General features: G+C 37.3%; 1 protein-coding gene across 3 annotated transcripts in view; it reads left to right on the forward strand.

Annotated features, from left to right (window-relative positions):
- PLCL1 (phospholipase C like 1 (inactive)) overlaps window positions 1-26,800 on the forward strand; it is a 331,201-nt gene that overhangs the window by 86,677 nt on the left and 217,724 nt on the right. The window contains exon 1 of one of the 3 annotated variants that reach the window (XM_045034238.1): window positions 5,676-6,110. The exons of the other annotated variants lie outside the window; for them this stretch is intronic. Within the exon in view, the coding sequence (XP_044890173.1) occupies window positions 6,012-6,110 (99 nt within the window). The 5' untranslated portion in view covers window positions 5,676-6,011. Of the gene's footprint in view, window positions 1-5,675; window positions 6,111-26,800 lie in introns of those variants that run through there. 3 annotated transcript variants of the gene reach the window in all.

Raw genomic sequence — 26,800 nt, forward strand, 5'->3', positions numbered from 1 at the left:
TGTGTGTGTGTGTGTGTGTGTGTGTGTTTATCAATAATAAATCAGAACCAAATCCTGGCTTGGCAAGAATCTGTGTTTCTCAAACTTTAATGTGCCTCTGAATCACTTGGAAACTTGTTAAAATGTGGGTTCTTGATCAGTAGGTCAGGTGGGGGAAGTGCACTGAGATTCTAGTTTTCTTTCTTTCTTCCTTCCTTTCTTTCTTTCTTTCTTTCTTTCTTTCTTTCTTTCTTTCTTTCTTTCTTTCTTTCTTTCTTTCTCTCTTTCTCTCTTTCTCTCTTTCTCTCTTTCTCTCTTTCTCTTCTTTTTTTAAGTTTATTTATTTATTTTGAGACAGAGAGAGACAATGCAAGTGGTTGGGGGGGGTGGTGCAGAAAGAGAGGGAGACAGAGAACCCCAAGCAGTCTCGCACTGTCAGTGCAGAGCTGGATGTGGGGCTCGAACCCATGAACCATAAGATCATGACCTGAACTGAAAACAAGAGTCAGATGCTTAACCTACTGAGCCACCCAGGGGCCCTGAGATTCTGCTTTTCTAACAAGCTCCCAACTGATGTTGATGGCTATGATCTGTGGACTATATTAGCATAGAAGATGTGTTCATAGAGGGTTTTTAATCAAGTGAGGATTTCCATTTTAGTCTTTGCATGTGAATGTAACCCTCTGATCTTAGGGCTTCAATACATTCATTTTGCAATCTGTCATGGTAATAGCTCCAACAGTTATATTTCAGTTGAACCTCTTTATCAATGCAAATAACTTCCTGTTTACTCATGATTTACTATGTGAAAGCTTTGTAGAGCCAATCAATATATGTATTTAACTCAGTCAATTTTTGAGATAAATCTTAAGCCTGTCAAATAACTGGAAAATACTACTGGGTTTTCACAGAGCCAGTGGTTTGAAGTTGGTTAATTGTATTGATTTACAAAGCCTTTGTTGCTTTTTTATAAAAAATTTTTTAAATGTTTATTTTTGAGAGAGAGAGAGAGAGAGAGAGAGAGCGAGCAAACAAGGGAGGGGCAGAGAAAGAGAGGGAGACACAGAATCCAAAGCAGGCTCCAGGCTCTCAGGTGTCAGTACAGAGCCTGATGTGGGGCTTGGACTCACAAACCACGAAATCATGGCCTAAACTGAAGTTGATGCTTAATGGACTGAGCCACCCAGAGGCCCCCCCCTGCCTTTTTAAAAAAAGTTTATTTATTTATTTTGAGAGAGAAAGAGCAAGGAGGGGAGGGGCAGAGAAGAGAGGGAGAGAGAGAGAATCCCAAGCTGGCTCTGCATTGTGGAGCCTGATGCAAGTCTTGAACTCACTAACTGGTAAGATCATGACCTTAGCCGAAATCCACAGTTGGATGCTCAATCAACTGAGCCACCCAGGCACTGCTTATTTCTTGATAGTTTCCTTAATCAAATTCAACCAACAGATGAATTAAAGAGTAGGATTTAGAATATCTGTAACTTTAGAGTACGTCTTTTGTTTGCCTTGACTACACTTATCCTGTCTGTCATTGGATTTGAACGCCTTCTGGTGTGTGGATTCTGTGTTGGCTAGAGAGGTAGCATAAACATCTTCTAGGCAAGAGCAATTAAAAAATTTAGTGAGTAGTATCTTGTTTACTGTTGTTCAGTAAAGTCAGTACCACAGTATATTTGCTGTAGGATTTGCGGGTAGGGGAGGTGGCAACTAAATTTACACAAGAATCACACAACTTTTACATTCATGTAGCACTTTTGAGTTTATTCAGAGTCAAGTCCTTCATTTGATTCCCGTAACAATCATGTGTGATGGGCAGGGCAGGCCTCATAGTACCCGTTTTACAAATGTGAGAAGACAGACTCAGAGAGGTGAAATGATTTGCCCAAGGTCAAAAGCAAGCCATTGCCAATGCCTGGTTTAGAGTTCCATGTATTATCCATCTCAGCATGCAAAACACAAACTCAAAGCTAGATGCTTAAATGCTGTAGGTTAGCTGGGCTTGAAGTAGCTACTTACTACTGACATTGTATGTGTTAAACACATGTTCAACTTGCAGGAACAAAAAGCTTGACTTAAAGTGGCTTGAACAAATAAGGGTTCAATGTTTTCATATAACAAGAAGCTTGGAGATAGGCAGTTACTGGTGCTGGTTCTGCTCTTCAATGATTCAGACTCTTTCTGACTTTTTGCTCTGCTGTTCCTGTATTTATTGACTTTTGTTCTCATGCTTAGCACATGGTTGCAAGATGGCTGTTCTAGCTTTGGGTAGAAAGCGGATGGAGTGTGTGCAGTGGGTGTGTGTGTTGGGGGGTGGATGCTAGTTTCATCTATTCCTCTTTTCAGGAAAAATAAGTTGCCCAGAAATTCTACTTAAAAAACTTCTGTTTAAGTTGGCTAGAGAGTTGGCCCATGTCCCTGAGTCCCCTATACCCTCTTCCACCTTGCAAAGAGGCAGGAAAAATCAATGTTTAGCCTTGTCAACCTTAAGAGTAGAGACAGACAAAGGGGAAAGGTAATCTGCAATGGGTTTTGAATGAGTCAACCTACAGTGTCTGTCACAGTCTTACTGTAATTCCATTTGGAACAAAGAGCATTGAGTGAACATCCCTATACATTCCTGTGACTGCATGAATTTTGTGATGTTTGTTTCTGAGTGCTACGCAGCTTTTTCCTGATCATCTCCTGAGAAAGTCAAATTTAAATAACACCCATTTCATCTTTTTTGGTGTAATTACTTTGAGTGCGGGTGTTGGTTGGAGGTTGGGTTGTTTGTTTCTGCTTAGCATTTCTTTGCTAGCATATCTATTTCGTGAATTATTTGTGAGTTACACATCTACTTTATCATCCTTTGTCAACATTCATTTTCTGCATGCTTGTAAATTAATAAAGAAGAGGAATCAACATGTGTTTCTCATATCTAAGAATGGTTATATAGGATCTGTAGGACTTGCATTAGGTTGCTTGCTTAGACGAAGTGTAGGCCTGTTCAAGAAGATACCTTAAGTTGCAGCAAAGTGATAGATAGCACTTATTACTTTTTCCAGTTTAGTGGAGTAGAAAGAGAAGATTTGGAGTCAGACGGACTAGTGTTATAGTCCCGGATCACCTCTGGAACCAGTCCCCTCAGTGAGGGTAACACTGCTCACTCAGAGCTATGGGGATTCATGATGTGACCAATATGATTGGCAGCACTGTGGGGCTGGGTTAAAGAAGGTGTTTGTTGTGTTTTAGGTCCCCTTTGTCTTTCTAGTTCCTTGGGTCCCCTATAATACCCTGGCTTGTTAAACTTGGAAGCAGTTTATCTATTTCCCTTGATAAAAAGGTTTAGTGTTTGTTTCTTACAGAAAGGGGAAGTAATTAAAAAGTTTTGGCCCAGTGGACTTCCCTTCTGATTCAATATGCAGCCATCATATCTAATGAAAGAACGGCAAGTACCCAATTAAATATCACAGAGTTATCACGTTGAAGAAAAGATATTCTGTAGCCAGGATAAAAGTGCCCTCAAAATGGAATCCATGCCCTCTTTCCCTATTCTTCTTTCTCTTCATCCTGCCCTTCCTTTATAAGCTATCTTGAGTCAGAGAAAGGAAAAAGTGCCATTCTAAGATGCTTTTGAAAAGAAACCACTAATTTGGACGTCTGAATCTGAAGAGAGAATACAGGTAAATCAAAGATCATTTTAATTTTTCTTTTTGTTGTATATTTTTCATACATGTGTCACCAAATTTTCATATACAGAAATTCATCTAATTCTTGGGGCATTAGGGTGCCTCAGTTGGTTGAACATCTGACTCTTGATTTCAGCGCAGGTCATGATCCCAGGGTCATGGGTTGTAGCCCCATGTTGGGCTCTGCGATGTGTGGAGCCTGCTTAAGATTCTCTCTCTCTGTCTCTCTTTCTCCCTCTGCCCCTCCCCCCCCACTCTTTCTTTCTCTCTAAAATTAAAAAAAAAAGAAATTCATCTAATTCTTAGTGAAGTCTACTTTCTGACACAGTGGTTTTATGATATTTATAAAACAGGTTATAAAATGTAATTAAATTCTGCCATCCCTTTGATTTGTTAGTTCTGATGAGCATTTCAAAAAACTGCATTATATTTGAACAGTGTAGTTTGAAAACATTTTTTTTACACAACTTTGGTAAACAACCAGTAAGCACTTCAGTAATAAGTTGGATCACACCATACAAAGGTTGTTTGTATTTGGTAGAATCAAAGTGTGAGACTTTGTAATTTAGTGTCATAGAACCATGAGAATGACATGTGAAATATAAGCAGTGAATGAGAAGGCATGAGGGAAAATGAAACACACCAGTGAGTCCTAAGGTGTGGCAGCTTAAAGCTAGTTGGGACCATATCCTGCAATTCCTATTGACTTGGCCATTTTTTGGTGACACTGCCACAAATAACAAAGTATTTTTTTTTCAGTAATTGCTGTCCTTATTCAAGGATTATATATCCTCCTTTGTTTTACAGGCCAAAATGAATTTTTGAAATGGCTAGCTGAGATTAGAATGATAAATTTGAGGAACAGAACAAATCAAAATAGGTCTTAAAAAAATGGAACCTATGACTTTGACCTAGTTGTCTCAGGCTTTCACTGAATGAAATGAGGCAGATTATAAACTGTACACTGTTTAGTGGAGGCATTTGTATTCTGCTCACAATCTGAGTTTTAAATTGTTGACAGAGATTATTTTATGTGGTGTTCAAATATACACTAAAATGAACCCAAGTGTAATATACACTTTAAAACTGTTAATCAGATTAAAAAACCCCTTTATTATGGACATGTAGGATATATGCAAAAATAAGTAGAATAGCATAAATAAGGCATAAAGTGAACCATGTAGAGAACACTTCATGTACCTACTCCCCATTTTCAACAATTTACAGCCAATTCATGCCATATCTTGTTTCATCTATTCCTCCTTCCCCTCCTCCCCTTTTTTCGATCCGTATTATTTTGATGCAAATCATATAATTTTATCCATGAATATTTCAGTATGTGACTCTGATAGGTAAAGACTATTCCCAATATTAAACAGTTTAAAATGGCTTTTTTATATGGTAGAAGTGTAAAACATGAGAATGATACTTGGGAATGCAAGCTGGTGCAGCCACTCTGGAAAACAGTATGGAGGTTCCTCCAAAAACTAAAATAGAACTACCCTACTACCCAGCAATTGCACTACTAGGTATTTATCCAAGGCATACAGGTGTGCTGTTTCACAGGGACACATGCACCCCAACGTTTATAGCAGCACTATCAACAATAGCCAAAGTATGGAAAGGAAAGAGCCCAAATAGCCATCAATGGATGAATGGATAAAGAAGATGTGACACGCACACACACACACACACACACACACACACACACACACCGGAGTATTACTTGACAATCGAAAAGAATGAAATCTTGCCATTTGCAACTACGTGGATGGAACTGGAGGATATTATGCTAAGTGAAATTAGTCAGAGAAAGACAAAAATTATATGACTTTGCTCATATGAGGACTTTAAGAGACAAAACAGATGAATGTAAGGGAGGGGAACAAAAGTAATATAAAAACCGGGAGAGGGACAAAACAGAAGAGACTCATAAATATGGAGAACAAACTGAGGGTTATGGGAGGGGTTGTGGAAGGGGGGGATGGGCTAAATGGGTAAGGGCATTAAGGAATATACTCCTGAAATCGTTTCACTATATGCTAACTAATTTGGATGTAAATTTTAAAAAATAAAAAATAAAATAAAAAAAACCCATGAGAATGATACTTAGCATCAAGCTTATTAAATTTCACGTCCACATGTTTTTCACACATCTATGTCCAAGCTTATTTTCTGCAAACCACCACTTTTGTTGCTTAATGTTTGGTGGTCGTTGTATAGATGTAATTTAGTTAAAATGTTAAAACAGCTTTGAATTTTTTTCCTTTCATTGGTGACTTTTTTTCCAGATGGAAATTTTTGTCTCCGCTGAGTAGTTGATCTTGTTTTACATGGAAATATTATCTCTGAGGATGGTTCTACATGACCTCTGATGACTCCCCATCAGTGCTCTTCTGTCTTGAAACCACCCCCCTGTATTTGAGAGCAGCTGGAAAGAAGATAAAAATCCCTAAATTTAAGGTTTGGGATTTAACACAGTTATGCCATTTTTATTTGGAAACTGTATATTGCTTTTAATACTTTCTGATCAAACTATGATGAATAGTTGATCATTTTCATAACACTTTTGGAAACAGGATTATGATGCTCTTGATTTTGGCTAATTGTCTTATGTGCAGTATGTAGCTGTGTTGGATTAGAGGATTTGATTTGACATGTATGGATTTGCAGATGAACATGTAAGGACATACATTATAATGAAGTTTTATTTTTGTAGAGAAGAATGGCGGTGCTGTTGTGAGTTTGTGGTTCAGATTGTGGTTTCTGGTGTCTAATTGCCCAGAGTTTGAGTACCTGCTCCACCAACTAACAGCCATGTGGTCTTGCCTCAGTCACACAACTTCTTGAAGCCTTAGTTTCCTAATCTGTAATATGGAGATAATAAAAATACTTACCTCCTATATTTTTCTTTTTTTGCATATGGGTTGAATGAGATAAAAAGAAACAAAAATATCATTAATTTTGGCTTAAATTCAATTGAGATATATATTTGTTTCTGAAATACTTTTTTAAAAAATACTGTGATTACTTGTTGAAAGACCTAAAACTTGAGGATTATTAGTTTCTGGATGTCAGGTGAATGTGTATTATGAGTTTAAAAGTAGTAAGAGGCAAATTTGTTACTCTGAGGTTTGCTAGCTACTGAATATTTTCTATGAGAAGTTCCATACACTTCAGATCTTTAGTTCCTTCAGTTCTGGTGCTGCATATACAATGTTGCCTTCCAAAACATGTCATGGGAGTTGAAGCTGATCTTTGCCATCTTGGAAGTGGCCCTAGTTTGCCTTAAAACTCGTTTAGATTCACTTAAGAACCTCTTACACATGTTTATATTTTTGGTTTGTGCCTTATGTTCTAGCAATGAGTTCAACAGGTTTACCATCTCTGCGGAGCAGTCAGGCACTTTAGCTGAAAAAGCTTCTATCCACTGTGAGGAGATACAGTTTAGCTGCAGTGTTCTGGCATTTGCTCCCTTGGAAATAGGCCTTGCTGGGTTCTTTCTACCCCACAAGGATTGATATCCTACTCTGAATCCCAAGCCTTTGATAAGTAGAATTTCTGTTCTTGGCTGGCTTGTGGGTCTGTGGGACCTTTAGCCTTCACTTTGCCATGGGCTAGGTTACCAGGCTCAAGGGCCTCAATAGGTCAGAGAACTGTAGACACACTGAAACCAGGAAGCAACACTGAAATAGAAATTGGAGAGATGTCTACCTGCTGCTTGGAGTTGCCAGATCCCATTCTTGGGCCCTGTGAACTTATAGTTCGTCACTCTCTAAGTATACTTTGTTTTATTTTTGTCAGGTTGGCATTTCACACCCCAGAGATGCTTACTGTGTCATTTGCAAAATTTGAAACATCAGATTACTCAGTCTCTTCTAGTCCATTTATAAAATGTACAGCGAGGCTGGTCTTGGCATCACTCCGAGAACCCTCATGTTTTTCCCTTCTTCCATCTGAGAAGTACCTGTTCGTCCCTAACATTGTGCTCTCATCCTGCTTCGTGTTCCTAGTAGAACACTTCCCATATATCTATAATTTATTAAAATAAGGTGTGTGTGTGTGTGTGTGTGTGTGTGTTTCCTTGCTCTATATTCAAACATCCTGGGCTTAAATCTGAGCTCTGGCACTTATAAATTGGTCACATTTACCCCTCTCAGCCTCTGTTTCCTCAACTGTAACAGAAGGATAACAATAGTACCTACTTCATGACATTGTACATACTGTTTAGCACAGTGCCTGTCATCCCTTGTGGACTCACAAAAATATTACAGGTTTTATTATAGTCATCCCCACACCAACATATCCTCTCTTTTACCAAAATAACACAGCATGTTTCTGTCTCCTTTTGGTCACTTTCCTATTTGCCCTTCAGTATTTATTGAGTGTATAGTGCATAGCACAGGTATTTTCTAGGCACTGAGAATAATGTTGAGCAAAACAGAGTCTCCACTGAAATCAAGATTTGGCTTCTACTGCTTCGGTAAAATTGCATCAATAAACATCTCCAGTGAACTTTTTTTTTTTTTTTGCCAAATCTACAGGATTCTTTGGTCTTGCTTTTATTTGATGTGTTCTAATATTTAAAACTGTTAATTATTCCCTTTAAAAAATTCTCTCTTCCCTTGAATGCGTTGATACCCTATTTTCTTTTGAGTCTTTTCCTAATTTTCTGACTCTTCTCTTTGACCCTGTACCTAATTTCTTCAACTGCTCTTTAAATTATTCCCTTGTTTTCTGTTCCCGATTTATTTTCTTCTCTCTTTCTCTTCTCAGAGATTATGAACTGATGTCCTACTCACAAATCCAGTATGCTTTTGTGCTTTCTTGGCCTGAACAGAATTTCAAAAGCATTTTTAATGAGTTGTTAACTTACAAAAATTGAGAGATTTCATGTAACAATTTGAATTTTGAAAAATTTAAATTCACTTGCTTTTGAACAAAGCACATCTCACCCCCCCACCATAGCTTCTAGTACTAATTACATGTTATGAGACCAACATATTTTTCCTTATACTTGATGTTCTGTAGCCATCACAGACTTAATCTGTTCAAAATTGAACTCATTATATATTTTATTTTGTCTTTTCTAGTGTAGTTAATAGAGTGCTAACTACTGAGGCATTCAAGCCAGAACCTGATGAGTGAGAAGTCTATGGTAGGACCTACATCACCTAACTTGGATGTCCTTCCCACTATACTTTGCTATCATGGCTTCCCTGGTTCTTCTCATGAACTCTATCCACTATGTTGCACCATGGGATTCATACTGGTAGATCTCTAGCTCCCTGACATGCTTCTTATTTTAAATGTGATTTATGTGTCCTGGTTATCACATTAGTAATTTTAGCCTTCATTTGATTCCTTTAAGAATTATTTATTATTTCAACAAATATTTATTGAGTGCCTAATAAACAACCCAGGTACTTTTTCTAGGCACCAGGGATAGCATATTGAACAAAACAGATCCTCTGCTTTCATGGAGCTTACATTCTGGAGGAAAAAGACAATACATAAATAAGTATAAAGTTAGTAGTGATAAGTATGATGAAGAATTCTTAGAAATTTATCTAGTAATTTATATACATTTAGGTCGTCATTTTATTTACTTTGACAAGAATAAGAACAGGACTTTGGAGGAACTGAATTATTATCTCACAAAGTCATAAGTCACATCTAGGATGGTCTAAATCCAGGATCTGGTTTTGTCCATCTGGAACTACCTGAATGCCTGATAGTACTCAGCAATAACTAATTTTTGAGCATAGTGTAGTTTAGATTATTTTTCATGTCATATGACCATTTCTACTGGGAAAGTCATTTAAAAAATAGTTGACTTAAAAACTGAGAACAAACTGAGGGTTGATGGAGGGTGGGAGGGAGGGGAGGGTGGGTGATGGGTATTGAGGAGGGCACCTTTTGGGATGAGCACTGGTGTTGTATGGAAACCAATTTGACAATAAATTTCATATTAAAAAAATAAAATAAAAAATAGTTGAAAGCTTATGAACCTTCATTAAGTGAAATCTTTAGCTGGTGTAATCTGATGAGCTGTATTTTCCTGATTATTGCTATTCCTTGACAGACCAAGCAAGCTTCTGCCTCAGGCTCTTGGCACTTAAGTACTTACTCCCAAGAATGTTCTTTTTTTTTTTTTTTTTTAAATTTATTTACTTTTGAGAGAGAGAGAGAGAGAGAGAGAGAGAGAGAGAACACAAGTAGGGGAGGGGCAGAGAGAAAGGGGGGGGCAGAGGATCTGAAGCAGGCTTTGCACAGACAGCCTTGAACTCATGAACTGTGAGATCATGACCCAAGCCAAAGGCAGATGCTTAACCTTCCAGGAGCCCCTATAACAGGAATGTTCTTCTAGGTTTTTGTAAGGTTTGCTTCTCACTTTACTCTTTATCATGCTGCCAAAACTAGCCCTTTCTAATTTCTTACCCTGCTTCATTTTTCTTTATGGTACCAAACACTTCCTGATATACATGTCTGTTATCTGTATCCCCCACTAAAATGTAAGCTTACTGAGAGCAAGAATTGTGTTTTGATCATTGCCATATTTCTTACACCTAGAGTAGTGAATGGCATATAGTAAGTGGTCAATACATATGCACTAAGTGAATAAATAAATGCAAAAGAGTTTGCTGACTTTGCAGAGGAAATGTTTTAGAATGTAGTAAGTAGGACAGATTAAATTATAAGTTTAAGTGAAATGTAGCTAAAGATCAAGACTGCTTTCATAAGAAGAGTAAGGCAAATACTGATTAACATGAAATGGAATGGACCCCTGGAGGAAATGAAGTAAATCTTATTTGGAGAAATTTAAAAAAATGAGAAAAAGGAATGGTCTGGCAATTTAGTGTTATTCATATGAATACATTGTCCAAGAGTACAAATATTCAGAAATACTTTAGTGCACAAGATGCTGTGGCTCTCATGAGTATGTGCAAGAACAAACAGTCCTTGGACTTTGGGATCATTGTCTGACTTAGCTTTGATACGAAATCTCTGAAGAATCTGGGCAAGATAAATTGAGCAATTGGTGTCTCATTTTAGTTTTTATTACTACCTCTTAGTCTTCTGTGCTCTTATTGGTAAGTTTTTATGTCTCACCAAACTAATATTTATTGGTTGCTTACAAAGTAAAAGGGTTGCCATAGATAACTTTTTTCAAAACAAGAGAAATATTTAATTTCCAACAACCAGTAAAACCCAAAGGCTGGAGAATGACTGTTTGAAGGTGCAAGAGAAAGTTGATTGAAGTGGATATCCTGTCACTACATTCAAAGTTTTCACATCTACAATGATTTGTCTCCAAAGATTATAAACATTCTTTTTTTTTAAAGCTCTGTATTGCCAACCTCTCTTTTACTCCACTTTATCTGTTGGGATTTTGAAAAAACATTCTCTAAACTAGAGAAACAGAAAAATGGATTAGGTACATACACATTCAGATGTGATGTCTTTGGGGGTTGAATCTATGACTGGAAGGTAATTTACCCAATAATGAAGGTACATGTTTCTAAAGAGTATGCCATTCCTGGTAGGAACTACAGGAATTACAGTAGTATTTAAGCTTTTACTAATCAGAATCTATAAAGTGTACATGAGGAGACTTTAAATCTATTTTACTCATCATTATTCAGTCAGTACAGGTTGAATACTTATTATGTGTGAGATGTTATAAGGTATACAAAGTTGAGTAAGAAATAAGTTTATAATCTAACAGAAAGGATAAGGCAAATATACAATTCATTCATACTAACATAAGTGAATAAAATAAAAGTTTATGAGTTGAATAAGACAAAGGGATTCCTTCTAGTTAAGATTTAGAAAAGGCAAAAGGCAGGCAGTGGTGTTGTGCTGGATCTTGAATAAGATTTTCTGATGAATGGATTGGCAATCCATATGAGCAGAGGCATGGAAGTGGAAAATTATGGGTTGTGTTAAAGCAATAGCAGTATTCCAGAAGAGGCAGAAGGGGATGAAATTGAAAGTTAGGGTGGAAAATTTACCTGTGATAAGAAAGAAGGATACTTCCAATTTAGAGAGAGAAACAAAGACCTACTGGGTGAATCTTAAGAGCAATTCGAGGTAGAGGAGTAGAGGAAATCCTTTCTTAGCTTCGACCTCTTTAGATTAGGGGGCAAGGTCATCTGTTGAGGAGGAGGGGGATGGAATTTATCTTTGGATCCACTTATTCCAAGAACTTTACTTCAGAGGCATGTCTTGAGAGGTTATGGCTTTGTCCAAGGAGACTGATTATATAGGAAACTAGAGTCCAGGTTTTATGATTTCAACTCCATGTATTCTTTCTTGGCAAAATTCAAAATCCCCCTAAGACCTATATACCAAAAATAATTTTCTAAGTTAAGCATTTCTCATCAAGTAACTTTGATCTGAGAACGTGATAATTCAGGCTATAAAAGAAATCAGATGAATCCTTATAAATATCTCTTTTTAGAGGAAAACAAAGGAGATTTATTGCTTTCAACTGAAACACTGCAACAGAAGCACTGTGTGTTAAATAAGGACAGCCTCCAGGCTGTGGCTCAAGAGACTACTGTGGTCTACTAAGTAGCCCCATTTTCTTTATTATCCCTTTGTTTTTGTAGGCCTGGTATCTAGCTATCCTGGTACAACCAAGAAAGAGAACTTTGGATCTCGTACTCTTAAGGATCTACAGATCCTGAAATGGATAGTTCCAAACAATGTATTAGTTTTGATTAGTTTCAAGGGTTTTACATACTTGGAAGTTAGACATTCAAAATGATTTCTGGTCATTCATGCCACTTGATCATCCAAGGATGGGGTGATGACATCAATGTTTCTTGGACATTAGACAGCATGGCAAGTATGGGGTTGACAGCTGTCAGTCTCATGTGTGAATGCAATGTTGCATCACTGGCATCACAGGAGGGCTTGGAAGAAAACAAGGAGTTAAGTTTATAGAGGAATAAGGTTTAGTAGACAATCTTTCCCTCCTTTTTGTCTCTGGCAGAGGCAGTTCTCTGATAGTTTTATAGGCTGAAGGACTATTTGCACAAATATAAAAATGAACTTACTGGAATGAAAAGCAGAATGGACGTACTACCTTTGTCATTTAAAAATGGCAAATGCTAAGCTTTTCTATGTGCATGCATGTGTGCGCTAAGAGACTGAAAGTCTCCATGAGATATTCCTTGGGCCAGCATATGGGGAAACATGGGATTGACTCCTGGGATTGAACCTCTCTGATTCTAAGTAAGCCAAGACTCTTTGCAAGAGTGGGTGTTTTAGGTTCTGAGATTTCCCAAACAGGATTTCAGTTATGAGGTTTAGTTTTAGAAACAGACCTTAGCATCCAGGGAAGGAGATTGCTGATGCTGCTGTTGTGTTACTATTGATCTAGAGGAAACTGTATTTTGTACAAAATTTGTGTCAAAAACCTGTAGATATGGTTTATGAGATTTTACAGTCTGTGGGGCAGTTAATCCAAACAAATCATTTATGAGAAGGACTCCAAAGAAATTTTCGTTAATTAGCGGGCCAACTGATGTTAGCATGTTTTGAAACTATTTTTTTCTTAGTATCAGTCTATGTTAGTTAGGAGAATTCATGTTTGGGAGTCTTTCCTTAAAGGACCAGAGAGCAAATATTTTAGGATTTATAGGCTGTATGTTCGCTATTGCAAGTACTTAATGTTAGCTACTGTATTAATGCAAAAGCAACTACAGACAATATGCAGACAAATGGGCTTTGTTATGTTCCAATAAATCTTTATTTATCAAGGCAGGTGGTGAGCCATAGTTTGGTGACTGTTGCTCTAGGCCCATGACTGTATTTTACTAATCCCGGAAGTGTCTGGCTAAAGGTCACACAATGGCAGAATTGGGGCAGAAATCTACACATCTTCCTTTCTACTCCATTAAAAATTTAAAAAATGGTCTTAATTATTAGGTAATTACAAAATAATATTCATTTGATATATAGAAGGTGTAAAGAATAACAATAAAATGAACATCTGTGTTACTATCACAAAGTCAGTTTAAGAAAGAGGACATTACCATTTCTTTTGAAGCTCTGTGTGTGCCCCTCCCCAGTCCCTTCCCTTTTTCTCTCCACCCTAGAGGTATTCACCTGCCTGAATTTGGGGTTTTTTATTCTCTTGTTTTTCTTCATGGTTTTACCAATATATTTATATCCTTCTTGTAGTGTTTAAAAAGTCATTCTAAGATGGCTTTATTTCATTTCTCTTGTGTTAGAAAGTTTAGAAAAAGATAGCCACATTTTGCTTTGTGAATAGTTGTACATTTCTCTTTGGGTTTATTCTTGGCAATATGCTGAGAAGGTCCAGGGAGCCAGAGTAGAGTCCCTATATTATTTAATTTTAATTCATTTCATGGCCAAATCTTGGGTTTCTTGCACTGAGACGAGAACATCATGGGCTGACAGACAAGTGTAGGAGTTTAGTGGCTGTCTACTCCCACCCCCTTCTTGAGGAAATTGCTGTGGTAAATCAGGGCTGTTTCTAGGAATGGTAAGGTCTATTTAGTCTGACAGTGATTTTATCTTTGAATTAAATGCATATGATAGTACCATAAATTTTCCAAGTTATAGAATTTGGAGAAATTTAGTTAATAAAAAATTTTGCTTTTGTGGCACATAATAATAAAGGTCAATCTCAAGAGTAATATTTGGTTAACATTCAAAACCATAGTTAATTCTATTTGCAAACATTGGATATGTGAATATTAGCTATTAGAATGGTTTTGATGGATACATTTCCTTGCTTTCTAGGTACCTAAAACATTTTCAGAATCTAATTTTTAAGGTGTCTTTGGTGACTCTGTCTGAAAGAATTTTTCAATCTACTTTTACAAATGCTCTATTTCTTTTCTTTTCCTTCTTTTCTTTCTTTTCTTTCTTTCTTTTTTTTTTTTGGTACATCTGTAGATAATTTATCTGGCTCACTTTGGGTTATTTTAAGGGCTAGTACAACATTTGAGCTAATCCACCCACACACCTTTGCCTGGTCCCCTCTGTGAGATGATTGGTTGGTGGGTTATATCTCTGGCCATTGCATGGGGTAAAAAGAACTGGAGTTTTGCCATGAGAGGTTGGCACCATTCTCCAATGTCTCTTTCAGTTACCTCAAAATATTGTTTTCAGATTGCCATCCCAATTGCAACTTCCCTAGACTATCATTTCATAGTTCAATTACTTTAATACCTTCCTGTCTGGCCTCCTTGCCTCTTTATCAGTGGTTCTTAGTTCTGGCTGCATATTGGAATCACCTGAGTATTAAAAAAATACTAATGCCTGGTCAATCCCACAGTGACTTTGATTTAATTGCTCTGGGGTACAGTCTGGGCAAATTAAAATCATATTACATTAAAAAAATAAAATCATATTACACAAAAAAATAAAATCATATTACATTTTTAAAAGCTCTCTAAATGAGTCTAATGAGCAACTAAGGACGAGAGTCACTGCTCTCGTACAAGAGGATCATCTGTTTTATTTTTATTTATTTATTTTATTATTATTATTATTTTTTAATATGAAACATATTGTCACATTGGTTTCCATACAACACCCAGTGCTCCTCCCAACCGGTGCCCTCCTCAATGCCCATCACCCACCTTCCCCCTTCCCCCCCTCCCACTTCCCATTAGCCCTCAGTTTATTCTCAGTTTTTAAGAGTCTTTTATGGTTTGACTCTCTGTTTTAACCTATCATTGATATAAGAGATGATTGGGAGGGAGAATGGATAGAGCTTGGGGAGTGATGACATGTTTGGGATGAGGAAGAGGGATGTGCATAGGATGTAGCTTAGGTTTGGGGCTAGTTCAATAGATGAATGATGGTGCCATTTACTGAGATAGCAAAAATAGGCATGCGCTTAGGAGAGAAAATGATGATTCAGTTTTGGATTGAGAATTTGAGCAACCCAAGAGACATCCATTTGGAGATAAGAAAGAACAACTGAAATATTAGAGCTGACCAAAATTGCAATGGGAGTTTATTCTTTATTGCTAAATATATTAAAGACTCTCTGACAGATACTTATCAACTTTTGCTTAAATATTTCGAGCAATGGAGAATGAATGACCAATTCTTTCTTTGAACAGCTAAAGTAATTCAGAAGTCCTTCCTTATACTGATGCCAAAACTGCCTTGCTCCCAACCTCTATCTAGTAATCCTGTCTCTGCTTCTGGAGCTATTTGTAACAAGTCCACTTTCTCTTCCATACCTCAGAAGAAATTTATTCTCAAATGTTCTTTTCCTTGGGCTCAAGGTTACCAGTTTCTCACTTAACTGCTCGAAATAGCCATACTTTCTAGCATATCTTCTTACCAAGCCAGCTAAAACGTGAATGTTAATTAAATACCTTAAACTTGATTAGTAAAGGGAACAAGCATTTCTTGATCAGTCTTCATCTACTGACATTAAATATCATAATTCTTTAAAAAAACCTCTATGTTTGCAGTGTAGAAGAGGTGATACTCTTTTCTGAAACATGTGTTTTTCTTTCTTTCTATACCCCATTACATTTAGACAAACAATTAGGTTTAAAGAGAAAATTTATGTAAAATGTGTTACACTTTATTGAATGAAAGATCACTTATAACTATCTTAACAATTTATCTCAGTGTGGAAAAATACTTGACCCCTTTGTTCAAGACTGAAGATGGTGGTCATTTAAAGGTCTGTAAAGTTATAGGAAAGTATAGTCATTTAAAAAAAGGCCAAACATGAGATTTTTGCTATTCCTCTCATGGCAGATTTAATCTTCGAGGATTAATGTGGCATTCAGTTTCCCACTGCTTCTATTCCAGAAGGTATGCACACATTTGGATAAGTGATCTCCCTTTTCTTCCCTTGGAAGCTGTTTTGAGCTTGGAATTTGCTGTTTAGATCATGATTCATACGTCAGAGAAGAATTAGAGAGTCTCCTTTAGGTACTTGGCAGAGCTGGGACATGTTTCCATATATAGCTGAAAAAAACCTTTGTCACCCATTCTGGCTTGAAAGAATGTTATTAAAAGCTCATTCCTGAGTTCTTTTTTGCCAAGGAACAGCAGTGGGCAGTGAAAATTTTGTGCCTGGAAGCGCCGAGGTTTGCTCCAATATAGAGGCCTGGCTCTGTGTTCTGAGAACCTTCCCTAGGTGTCCCTGGTCACTCTGCTCAAACCATTTACATGTACATATGTGGGTGGCAGTTGTTGATTCCTTCCTGGCCCACTTCCTATTCATGGCCCTGGGGAAGCCCCATGAGCAGGCTTTACAGAGATGAATCAAGGCAGTGCCTCATCTCCTGAGTCATGGCCAGAGGCTCCTCACTTACTCTCTGAGGATGGGATCTGTTTACCTCAGAGTTGCCTCTCTGAGAGGATATTTGGAATTTTGGATGGTGGCCTGGAATTTTGGAGAGTGGAGTTCTCTAGGGAAAAGTAATGCTGGTAGCAGTCAGCTTATAAAGTTTATACTGTCTGCCCTTTGATAAGGGTCATATGATGTAGTAAATATTCTTTGGGAAAATGGAAAATCAAGTAGATCTTCAATTCCGTCTTTGCACATACTGAGACCTCCAGGCATTGGTATGGGGAAATGAGAAGGGAGCTCTTTTTTTACCCTTCCTTCCATCTCCACCTCCTGTAGTTCTAGTAGTTTTCAAGCTCATATTCAAGTCAAAGAGAAACAGACCTGTGTTTGAATCCGGGTCCTTACCCAAAGTATAGAGTGTTGGTCAGGTCCTCATTTGTAAAAGGGGTGTTAACAATGCCTATTGCACAGGGCTTTAGGTGAGGATTAAATTGGGTTAGTGGGTTAATGTATAGAAAGTGATTAGTAAATCTTCTCAGGAAAGCAAGTTTTTCGTCAAAAGGACATGAACTTCAGAACCATTCACATTCGGGTTCTATTCTGTTCTGTTCTTCCCTAGCTGCATGATCTTTAGCTGAAGACACCTAAACATTTACATTCTGTAATCCTCACCTTCTATGTACCTTCTATGTACCTCATGTACCTCTATGTACCTTATGTACCTGTAATCCTCACCTTTTATGTACAGCTGTATCATACTCAGAGGACTGTTTCAAGATTCAAGTGGACCACCTTGTCCATCTTACATGGGCAGTAGTTAGAGGGTTCTCAACAAATGTCAGCTTCACTTGTCATTCCCCTTGTCCAAAGGCCTTTCCCAAGCCCTCCCTCTATCCCAGCCCTATTCTTTGTCTTGACCTTTTTTTTTTTTCAAATAATCTTACCTCATAACTTACTTTATTCTGTTTCTCACTACATGTCTCTCTCTTCTCTACTTGATGGCAATTACTTGGAAACACTCTTCATCTCTTTGTTTCAATAGATCTCAGATATTGAACCTTATTTTTCTTTTCAGCCACCTGGAAAAATCCCCTTAAATTATCTTAAACTTGAATTCCAGCTTAATTCAGAGTTAATTTTTAAATCTTTTTTGCCAACTCAAATATCCTACAGTAAATCACTAGAGAAGTAAATAGCTTTGTGTTCAATGTAATATGTATTACACTTGGTATTTACTTCTAAGTCCAGTAACTTTGTACCTTTATGTCTTTATTGTTTGTCTGCAAAACTGTAAGAGAGGCTAAAATAAAAACTACCCAGAAATAAAAGCTTTACATTTTGATGTAAAATTAATGGACATGGTGTTCATTTAAAACAAACTAAATTTGTACACACTGTAAAATAAATCATAATCCAGAATGTTGATATCTTAGGTACAATGCATCTTATTTGAAAGCCCCAAGAACACATTTTTGTGATATTGATTCAGTGATCTTATTAATAATAATTTAGCAATTTGGAAAAGAGAAGTTTTTGAGAGAATATCCAAAAATCAAATTTTTGACAATAGTGGAAAAAAATCAGGTTTTCTTAGAGGTGATAAAAGTTTAAATACAATTTAGAACTGTATGACAGTATATTTTATTTGCCTTTTGAAGATCATCCAGTGTTTGCAGGCATCATGAATACTAGGTAGGCAAAATTTGGGAATTTCTGTTATTCTTAACCATGCCCCTCTTCCTCCTCTTCTTTCTCTAGCATCCTACTTAATTTGCATGGAATGCAAAATATCCCGAACCTGGTATCTGAGCACTTTTGAAATATACTGTTGATTGGGACAACAGGTCAAGAGTAGTTTTCAGTAAAACATTGGGCATTTGCTCAATGACCTGTAACATAGCCTGTGCCTTTGTCCCAGCCTCTAGTATCTGCTGCCCCTGAGTTCCTGCCAGAACACACAGAGAAGCATTCCAGACCCCCCTAGAATGCATTCCTTACATGCATAGCGATCTCTGGAAAGTTATGCTTTTGAAGAAAATGGAGAGAGGTGTTACGACTTCATAAATCCTAACAGTTCCAGGGCTATTTCCTAATACCAGACCCTGTAGGGGCCTCATTAAAAATAAATTTGAGTGGCACCATTGGGGACTGCTGCAGGGAATATTGAAGCTATATTCATTTCCTTGCTATCACATGGAGTGTGATATTGAAGAAGAGGGTACTGTCTGAACAATCAACTTGGTTTTCTGATTAGCCAAGGGATATTACAACCTTTCTCTTTTTTCCTGGACCTCTTGATTTTGGTTTGGGAAAGGTCCTTTGACTTCAACAATGTAGGATCAAACACGTTGAGGTGAAATGATGGGAGCAAAGCTGAAACTGTGCATTTTAGCATAAAATATAGGAAGTGAACAGCTTTCCCTGTGGTGTGACTTCATGGATCTGCCCCACTCTTTCCTTCTGATGGCAAAGTTCGCTTATGGTTACTAGGCAAAAAATGCCTTGTGAAGACTGGAGAGGTTTTCATGTATGTTTAATCATACTTGGTTCTTCAAGTATTACTTTGCCAAGTTATAGTCCCACACCCTAATGAGCTTGCTAATTATGTTCTCCATCAGTGATATTTAGCTGTAGAAAAGACTGCTTCATAGTTAAAGCTTTCTTAGGATAAAGTGCAAATGAAATATAAGAAGCAGCAAACAGCAACCAGTTTGCAGGGGTGTTGCAAAGTGACCCAAGCCAGTGTGTTATGTAGAACTATTAGGTTTATTTATGTGGTTATGTATTCATGTATTTATTTATTTAGAGTGTGCTGTAAGCACAGAGCCTGACTTGGGGCTTGATCCCACAAACCGTGAGATCATGACCTGAGTGAAACCAAGCGTCGGACGCCTACCCAAATGAGCCACCCAGATGCCCCAGGTCCTTTTTGATAGATAGCAACTCTGGTAGTTAGGGACGGGCAAAGGGTAGCTTCTCCACTACACTACCTAACCAGGTTACAATGCAAGTAAGACTTGACCAAATTCCATCACACACACAGACGACTTTTAGATAAACATTTATTAGACAACTCGTTCAACTTGTTGATGAAGTTGCAAGAAATTAGGGAAGAAATGCTTTGTCCACACATTTACTCAAGGCAAAAAGACAATGTTCTAGGGGGAGGATTCAGTTAACTCCCCTCCAGAATCCTCCAAACCTATGGCTGAACACAGTATTGTTCAGGGATCAGTCTTCAGTGCCATCTTGGAGGGCGGAGGTGAAGAGTCTTCTAGGTTCCTATGCCCTTTACATGCAAGGATGGAGAGTGTCTCTAGTATTTTCTTACCCATTCGTATATCTTGAATATCACAAATTTTGCCAGTGACATTCCGTTCTTCACACCCCTTACACTAAATAATAAGACATTGTTTTTACTTATGAAAATTCATTTCTAACATTCATTATGCTAATTAGTAAAGCCTCTGCTTACAACCAGATGTAAAGAGATTGGAAGTATTTGTGGTAGCCACTGATGGTGTGGCCTTTCTGATTAAATGTTAGCTAACCTTCCCAGGAGTGTGAGTCCCTGTTTAAGGGTAACTAAAACATTTTAGCTTCAGGTAATTCACACATTCATAATGTTAAAGCATTTGAGAGCAAATTATGAACCTTGTGAAATGGGGTATAAGGAAAAAGAGAAAAGTGAATAAAATATCTGATTTATATTTTTGTGCAAATGCATATGTCCTATTTGCTTTTGTATTATATTTTTATGTTGACATATGTTCCCAGCACATGAAAGAACTATTGTGAAACAGATATATCAAACGAGAACTCTGTGTGTCTCAGGCTGACTTCTTAAGTCAGTTAATTAAAAAAATACTGAGTACTTACTCGGTGCAGGGGATAGAGATGAAAGGGGCTGTTCTTGCCCTCTGCCCACTTCTACAGTACAGATAGGGTCATGATGTAATGCAATGGCTGTACAGTTCCAGGAGGCACCACTTGTTATAAGTGAACCACAGGCCCTGGTGTAGTACCCAGCATGTTGGAGGGGCAGCACAGTGGCTGAGCACAGCTTGTTGTTTCCTCCTAAAATCTCCTGGAACATGATGCCTCTTGTTGGAAGTAAGAGTTGGAGAAAGGAGCATTTGTTGAAAACATTGTCAGGACATGGAACTCTTCCCAAGGAGCCAAAATACCATTTAGAGTTCCAGAGATCCTGAATTCTTGTTTTGGCCGCACTCCTTAGCTTGCAGTTCAAGTAAGAACAATCCCATATTTTTAATGAGATTGAAGTAATTAATAAACTGGGAGCTGAGAGGAGTTTATTCTCCAACTAACCTGCTAACTTTTTTTTTAATGTTTGGAAATGATAATGATTCACATGATTAAAGCTGATCTTAAGGATCATCCAGTGAAGAAAAGTCATGCCAGCTTCAACAATGCAGTATAGAGCAGCAGGATTTGCATGTACAGAATCCCATTTTACAGAAAGCCAGGAAGTCTGAACCTTACTTCCAGACCATAAATATGGAGAATGAGTTCAGGGGGGATTTTAAGTGTCAAGGATGAAATAAAAAAGAGAAATAGTCAGAAGACACTCTTTTCAAGAACTCTGTGGATGCAAGGAAGTTTTTGCTCAAACTTAAAATATTACTTTCTAGAAGGAGATTAAAAAGGAAAAAAAGCCCTGGTGATGGGAGGGTATGAAGTGTCCAGTTAAGTGGTGCTAAAATGCTAAGCAGAGGAAGGTAGAGAATCTTTCTTCTTCATAGCATGTGCGTTTTTCACAGAAGTGGCTGACTAATCCTCAGTGAGGATTTGAGACAGCCTAATATTGATTTCCAGCCCAGCAGCATTCACTTCCATGAGGTGCTGATACCCTCTTGTGTCTGACAAGGGGGGCAATTTCCCCTTCAAGTCAAAGCTCCAACTCACATGGCTAGAGGGGTTTGATGAGGAGGAGGCTGGGAGATATTGATGGGTCATTCTTTTGCCAGTGATGCTTCCTGAGGTATCTTAGTCGCTATAATTTCTAGAATTAGTATAAGATTTTTCAGAGGACAATGGAGAAATGGCTAAATTAGTATCAAACAATATAGCAGCTTTAGTTGCTATAGCTGAGGAACCTTGTAGGCATAGGTCTGTGCTGCTTGTGTTCATATAATTGCTGTGACTTGGAAATGTTGAAACCTTCCTTTGTGCTAAGCATGACATCTTTGAGGCACTGACTGTACCTCTCTGCATCTGACTCAGTAGCAATACATTTCTAGCATTAAGATACATTCTTTTGACTATTCATTAATTGTTTGTGGAGATGAGTGGTTGTTTCGTTCCTGTTTCATAGGTAGTGATGATTTTAAAAATAGTTTTCAAAAATAACTGGTCTGGTGTCTGAAATGAAATATTTTAAGATCTGGGAACAAATAGAAATTGTTTCTAGCTTTTTATCTTTTAGTTTCTACATAGTGTGAATTTTCTATAACAGTTAAGATCACAGACTTTGGACTCAACCTTCCTGATTCAAATAGTGGCTCAAATTGCTTACTAACTATGAATTGGGGTAAATTTCTTAACGTTCCTTAAGTCTCAGTTTCCTAATTTATGGGACAGGGATACTGATAGTATCTACCTTTTAGGATTGTTGTGAAGAATAAATGAAATAATCCATGTGTTGTACTTAAAGTATCTGGCATATAGCTAGCGCTCAAAACATATTAACATCATCATTGTCATAACACATCATCATCATTATTATCATCACCAGCTGAAGCAGCTTAGAGGACAGGAAGAATAATTGTTAACCGTGTAGGAGTGAAGGCCAATTCAAACTGTGTATTAGATACTGCCTCAAACTAGGGTGAAGAGAAAATCAAGGGTGGACTCTGATACTCAGTGCCCAGGAAAATAATGTATACTAAAAAGCTATTGCCGAACAGATACTTCACTAAAGAAGATATACAGATGACAAATTAGCATATGAGAATATGCTCGAAATCATTTGTCATAAGGGAATTACAAGTTAAAGCAACAATATGATGCCACTACACATCTTTTAGAATGGCAAAAATCCAAAAAAACCTGACAATACTAATTGCTGGCAAGGATGTGGAACAGCAGTAACTCTCATTCATTGTTGGTGGGAGACAGTCTGGCAGTGTCCTACAAAGCTAAAAATAGTCTTATGCAATCCAGCAATTAAACTCCTGAGCATTTACCAAACTGATTTGAAAACTTATGTCTACATAAAATCCTACATGTGAATGTTTATGGTAACATTCATTATGTTTATGGTAGTTTTAATAATAGTCACCAAAAACTGGAGTCAACCAACATGTCCTCCAACTGGTGAATGGATAAACAAACTGTGGTATATGTGTACAATGAAATATTATTCAATGATAAAAAGTGAGCCATCAAGCCACAAAAAGATGTGGATTAGTCCTTAATGCATATTGGTAGGTAAAAGGCTACATACAGTATGATTCCTATTATACAACATTCTGGAAAAGGTAAAATTATATTGACAGTAAAACTATCAATGGTTTCTAGGAGGGAGGGGCTCAGGATTGAATAGGTGAAGCACAGGGGATTTTTCAGGCTGGTGAAACTATTTTGTACGATGCTGTAATTGTGGACACACGATACTGTGCATTTGTCAAAACCTATAGAAATTTATAGCACAAAGAATACACCTTAATTTGTGAAAAAAATCATTTAAGAGGTCAGGGGACCTCAGGATTGAATGCAGAATGTGACAAAACAATCTAACTGTATTACAAATGTGCAAAACAACTTCACCAAAGGGAGTGATGAAAAAGGGTGCTGACCGAAATAACTTTGGAAATGAGTGTTTAAAGCTAGAATAATTCAAATAATTAGGAGGCTAATGGATGAAGGTTGGAGACATCAGTATGAACTCATGTTTAGCTTAGTGTAGATAAGGAGGATACATCTAGTAATATTTATAGATATGTATATATTCGTGTGGGTTAATTTATGCACTTGTATCTCCTTACTCTGACAGCTGAGAGTACCTAGAAACAATGACACATGGTAGGAACAAGCACACCTAGTGCCAGATCTTGTTTTTTTTTTTTTAAGTTTTTTTTTTAGTGTTTTTATTTATTTTTGAGATAGAGAGAGCAGAGCATGAGCAGGGGAGGGGCAGAGAGAGGGGGAGACACAGAATCTGAAGCAGCTCCAGGCTCTGAGCTGTCAGCACAGAGCCCAACGCGGGGCTCGAACTCACGGAGTGTGAGATCATGACCTGAGCTGTCAGACGCTTAACTGACTGAGCCACCCAGGCACCCCCAGATCTTGGTTTCTAATACCACTCTCCAATAAAAGGAACCAGGGCTCCTTAGAGAGATGGATGGTTCTAGGACTGGGCAGGAGGTAAACAAGTGGGGCCTGTAAGCATCCTGTGGTGCCAGAAAGTAAGGAAGTGCCCAAAACAAAAATAGAACAAAACAAAACACAATGACAACAACAAAAGCAAGTGGCAAAAAAATCCGAAAGCAACAACAAAAAAACAAACCCACAATGATGGATTATATCAAAGGGACACAGGAGCCAACTGAAAGACTCCCAGTTGCCAAGCTAGAACTGTTTGAGCAGCAAAAGAAAATAAAGTAGTATTGAGTTATAATCCATAATATCAATATCTGTGAGTCCATCCTGATATTAAGAGAACGGTATGGAAAGGAGGGTAAAAGTGACTTTATAATGAAGTGACCTAGAGAATATTAACCAAGTGATCAAGGTCAACATCAGCAGTGAAAGGTCACTTGATAGTATGTATTTTTTATATGCTGTGATAAAAATGGTACTTTGCCTCTGTAATCTTCCTTCTCAAAACCTGTAACTCCAGTGTGATCATGAGAAAAATATCGGTCAAATCCCAATCAAAGGAGATTTACAAAATGCTTGACTAGTTTTCCTCAAAACTATCAATGCCATCAAAAACAAGGATGTCTGAGAAAGTATCACAGCCAAGAGGAGCCAAAGGAGACTTGATATTAAATGTAATGTAGTATTCTAGATGGGGTCCTGGAACAGAAAAGAGGCATTAGGTGAAAACAAAGGAATTGAATAAAGTATGGACTTCAGTTAATAATAATGTATCTGTAATTAGTCATTAACTGTAAAAAAATGTACCATTCTAATATAAGATGTTAATAGATGAAATTGAATGTGGGGTATATGGGAATTCTGTACTATCTTCATAATTTTCTATAAAACAGTTTTGGAAATTAAAGTTTATTATAAAAATAATTGGTTTAGTTAAAAGAATTTTAAAAAAGGTAAAATCATGACTCTCATGCAGATATAAAAGTTAGAGTGTTGAAGATTTTGTTTAACTCATTATGAGGAAGCCAGGATGATGCTATAACCATTTAAAGAAGAATCTAAATATCAGACACGTTTATAAAGAATATTGAAATGAATGTGCAAATGGAGGCAAAACTAGCCTTTTTTTTACCATGAGAGAGATAAGTCAGATTTTTTTTAATTAAAATTTTTTTTTATTTTTGAGAGAGAGAGAGAGAAAAAGAGAGCATCAGTAGGGGAGGAACAGAGAGAGAGGGAGACACAGAATCCGAAGCAGGCTCTAAGCTCTGAGCTGTCAGCACCGAGCCTAACGTGGGGCTTGAACCCACAAACCATGAAATCATGACCTGAGCCGAACTTGGATGCTTAACTAACTGAGCCATCCAGGCACCCTGGGAGATAAGTCAGTTTAACCTCTACTGGACAAGACAGAATTTACAAGTCTATAGACAAGAATTATTTTCCATTGCAGTTATCTGCAGTTTACAGAGTTGTTAAATAACACCCATAAAATCAGAATCAGATAACCCAGGGGGTATTTTCTAGACAACACACAGTTGTTTTCCCTCTGGTGCATTTCCCCCACATACCATTTGTCATAACAGTATTTCCACATAACTCAAAAATATTGAGGTCATTCTTGGGGGTTCCACCTTCTCTCCAATTCTAATGTTATTCCCTTTGTCTTTGAAACCTTTATTCATTAACTTCCTTTATGATTGTCATTAGTTCCGTTCCAAAATATTTTGGCTCTCAGCCTTTTTGGCACATGGTAAGATTGCAATTCCCCTCTCCTTTGAAGTTTGGCATAGCCATATGACTTGTGATGACCAATGAAATGAAAGAAGAAATGACTTATGTTCTTTCCTGGAGGAAGTTTTAAGAGCTGATGTGAGATTTGTCAGATTTCCTTTTCCTGCTTTCATTAGTGAGGAAATATGTGTCTATTTTCTGTATACCTCCTGTATGCCTAATTCTCTGAGAGACTATGAAGAGCAGAGCTTCCCTGATGACCTGTATTAGACTTGCAGAATAAATGAGAAATAAACTTTTATTATGTTAAGTCACTAAAAGAAAAATGATAAGTTCTTAAGTTAAATTGCTTAGGTTTGAATTTTGGCCACATCATTTACTAGTTTAATGATTTCAGGGAAGCCCTTTAACCTCTCTATGTTTTAATTTCCTCATGTGTAAAATGAGGATAATAATGTCTATGACGTAAGATCATTGTGATGACTAATTAAGATAATATATGCCATCTCTTGACACAAAGTTAATAACAACTGGGTTCTTGTTTATCCTTTGACCTTTTTGGTTCTGTAACTCAAAATTTGTTATTGGTCTCTCAAATTGTACTTTTGAATGTAATATATTAAGTACCTTGCTATTGAGAATAGTACAGCTATTCCTATAGGGGAATGTCATAGAGACAACTGTTTCACTAGCTCTCTCAGAATGCTCCCTGGGAAGCTCGCTTGTATCATCTTTCCTGCTAGTGCTTTTTATGTTGAGTGGTTTGTGA

This window comes from Felis catus, chromosome C1 (genome assembly GCF_018350175.1).
Source record: "Felis catus isolate Fca126 chromosome C1, F.catus_Fca126_mat1.0, whole genome shotgun sequence".
NCBI classification, from domain to species: domain Eukaryota; kingdom Metazoa; phylum Chordata; class Mammalia; order Carnivora; family Felidae; genus Felis; species Felis catus.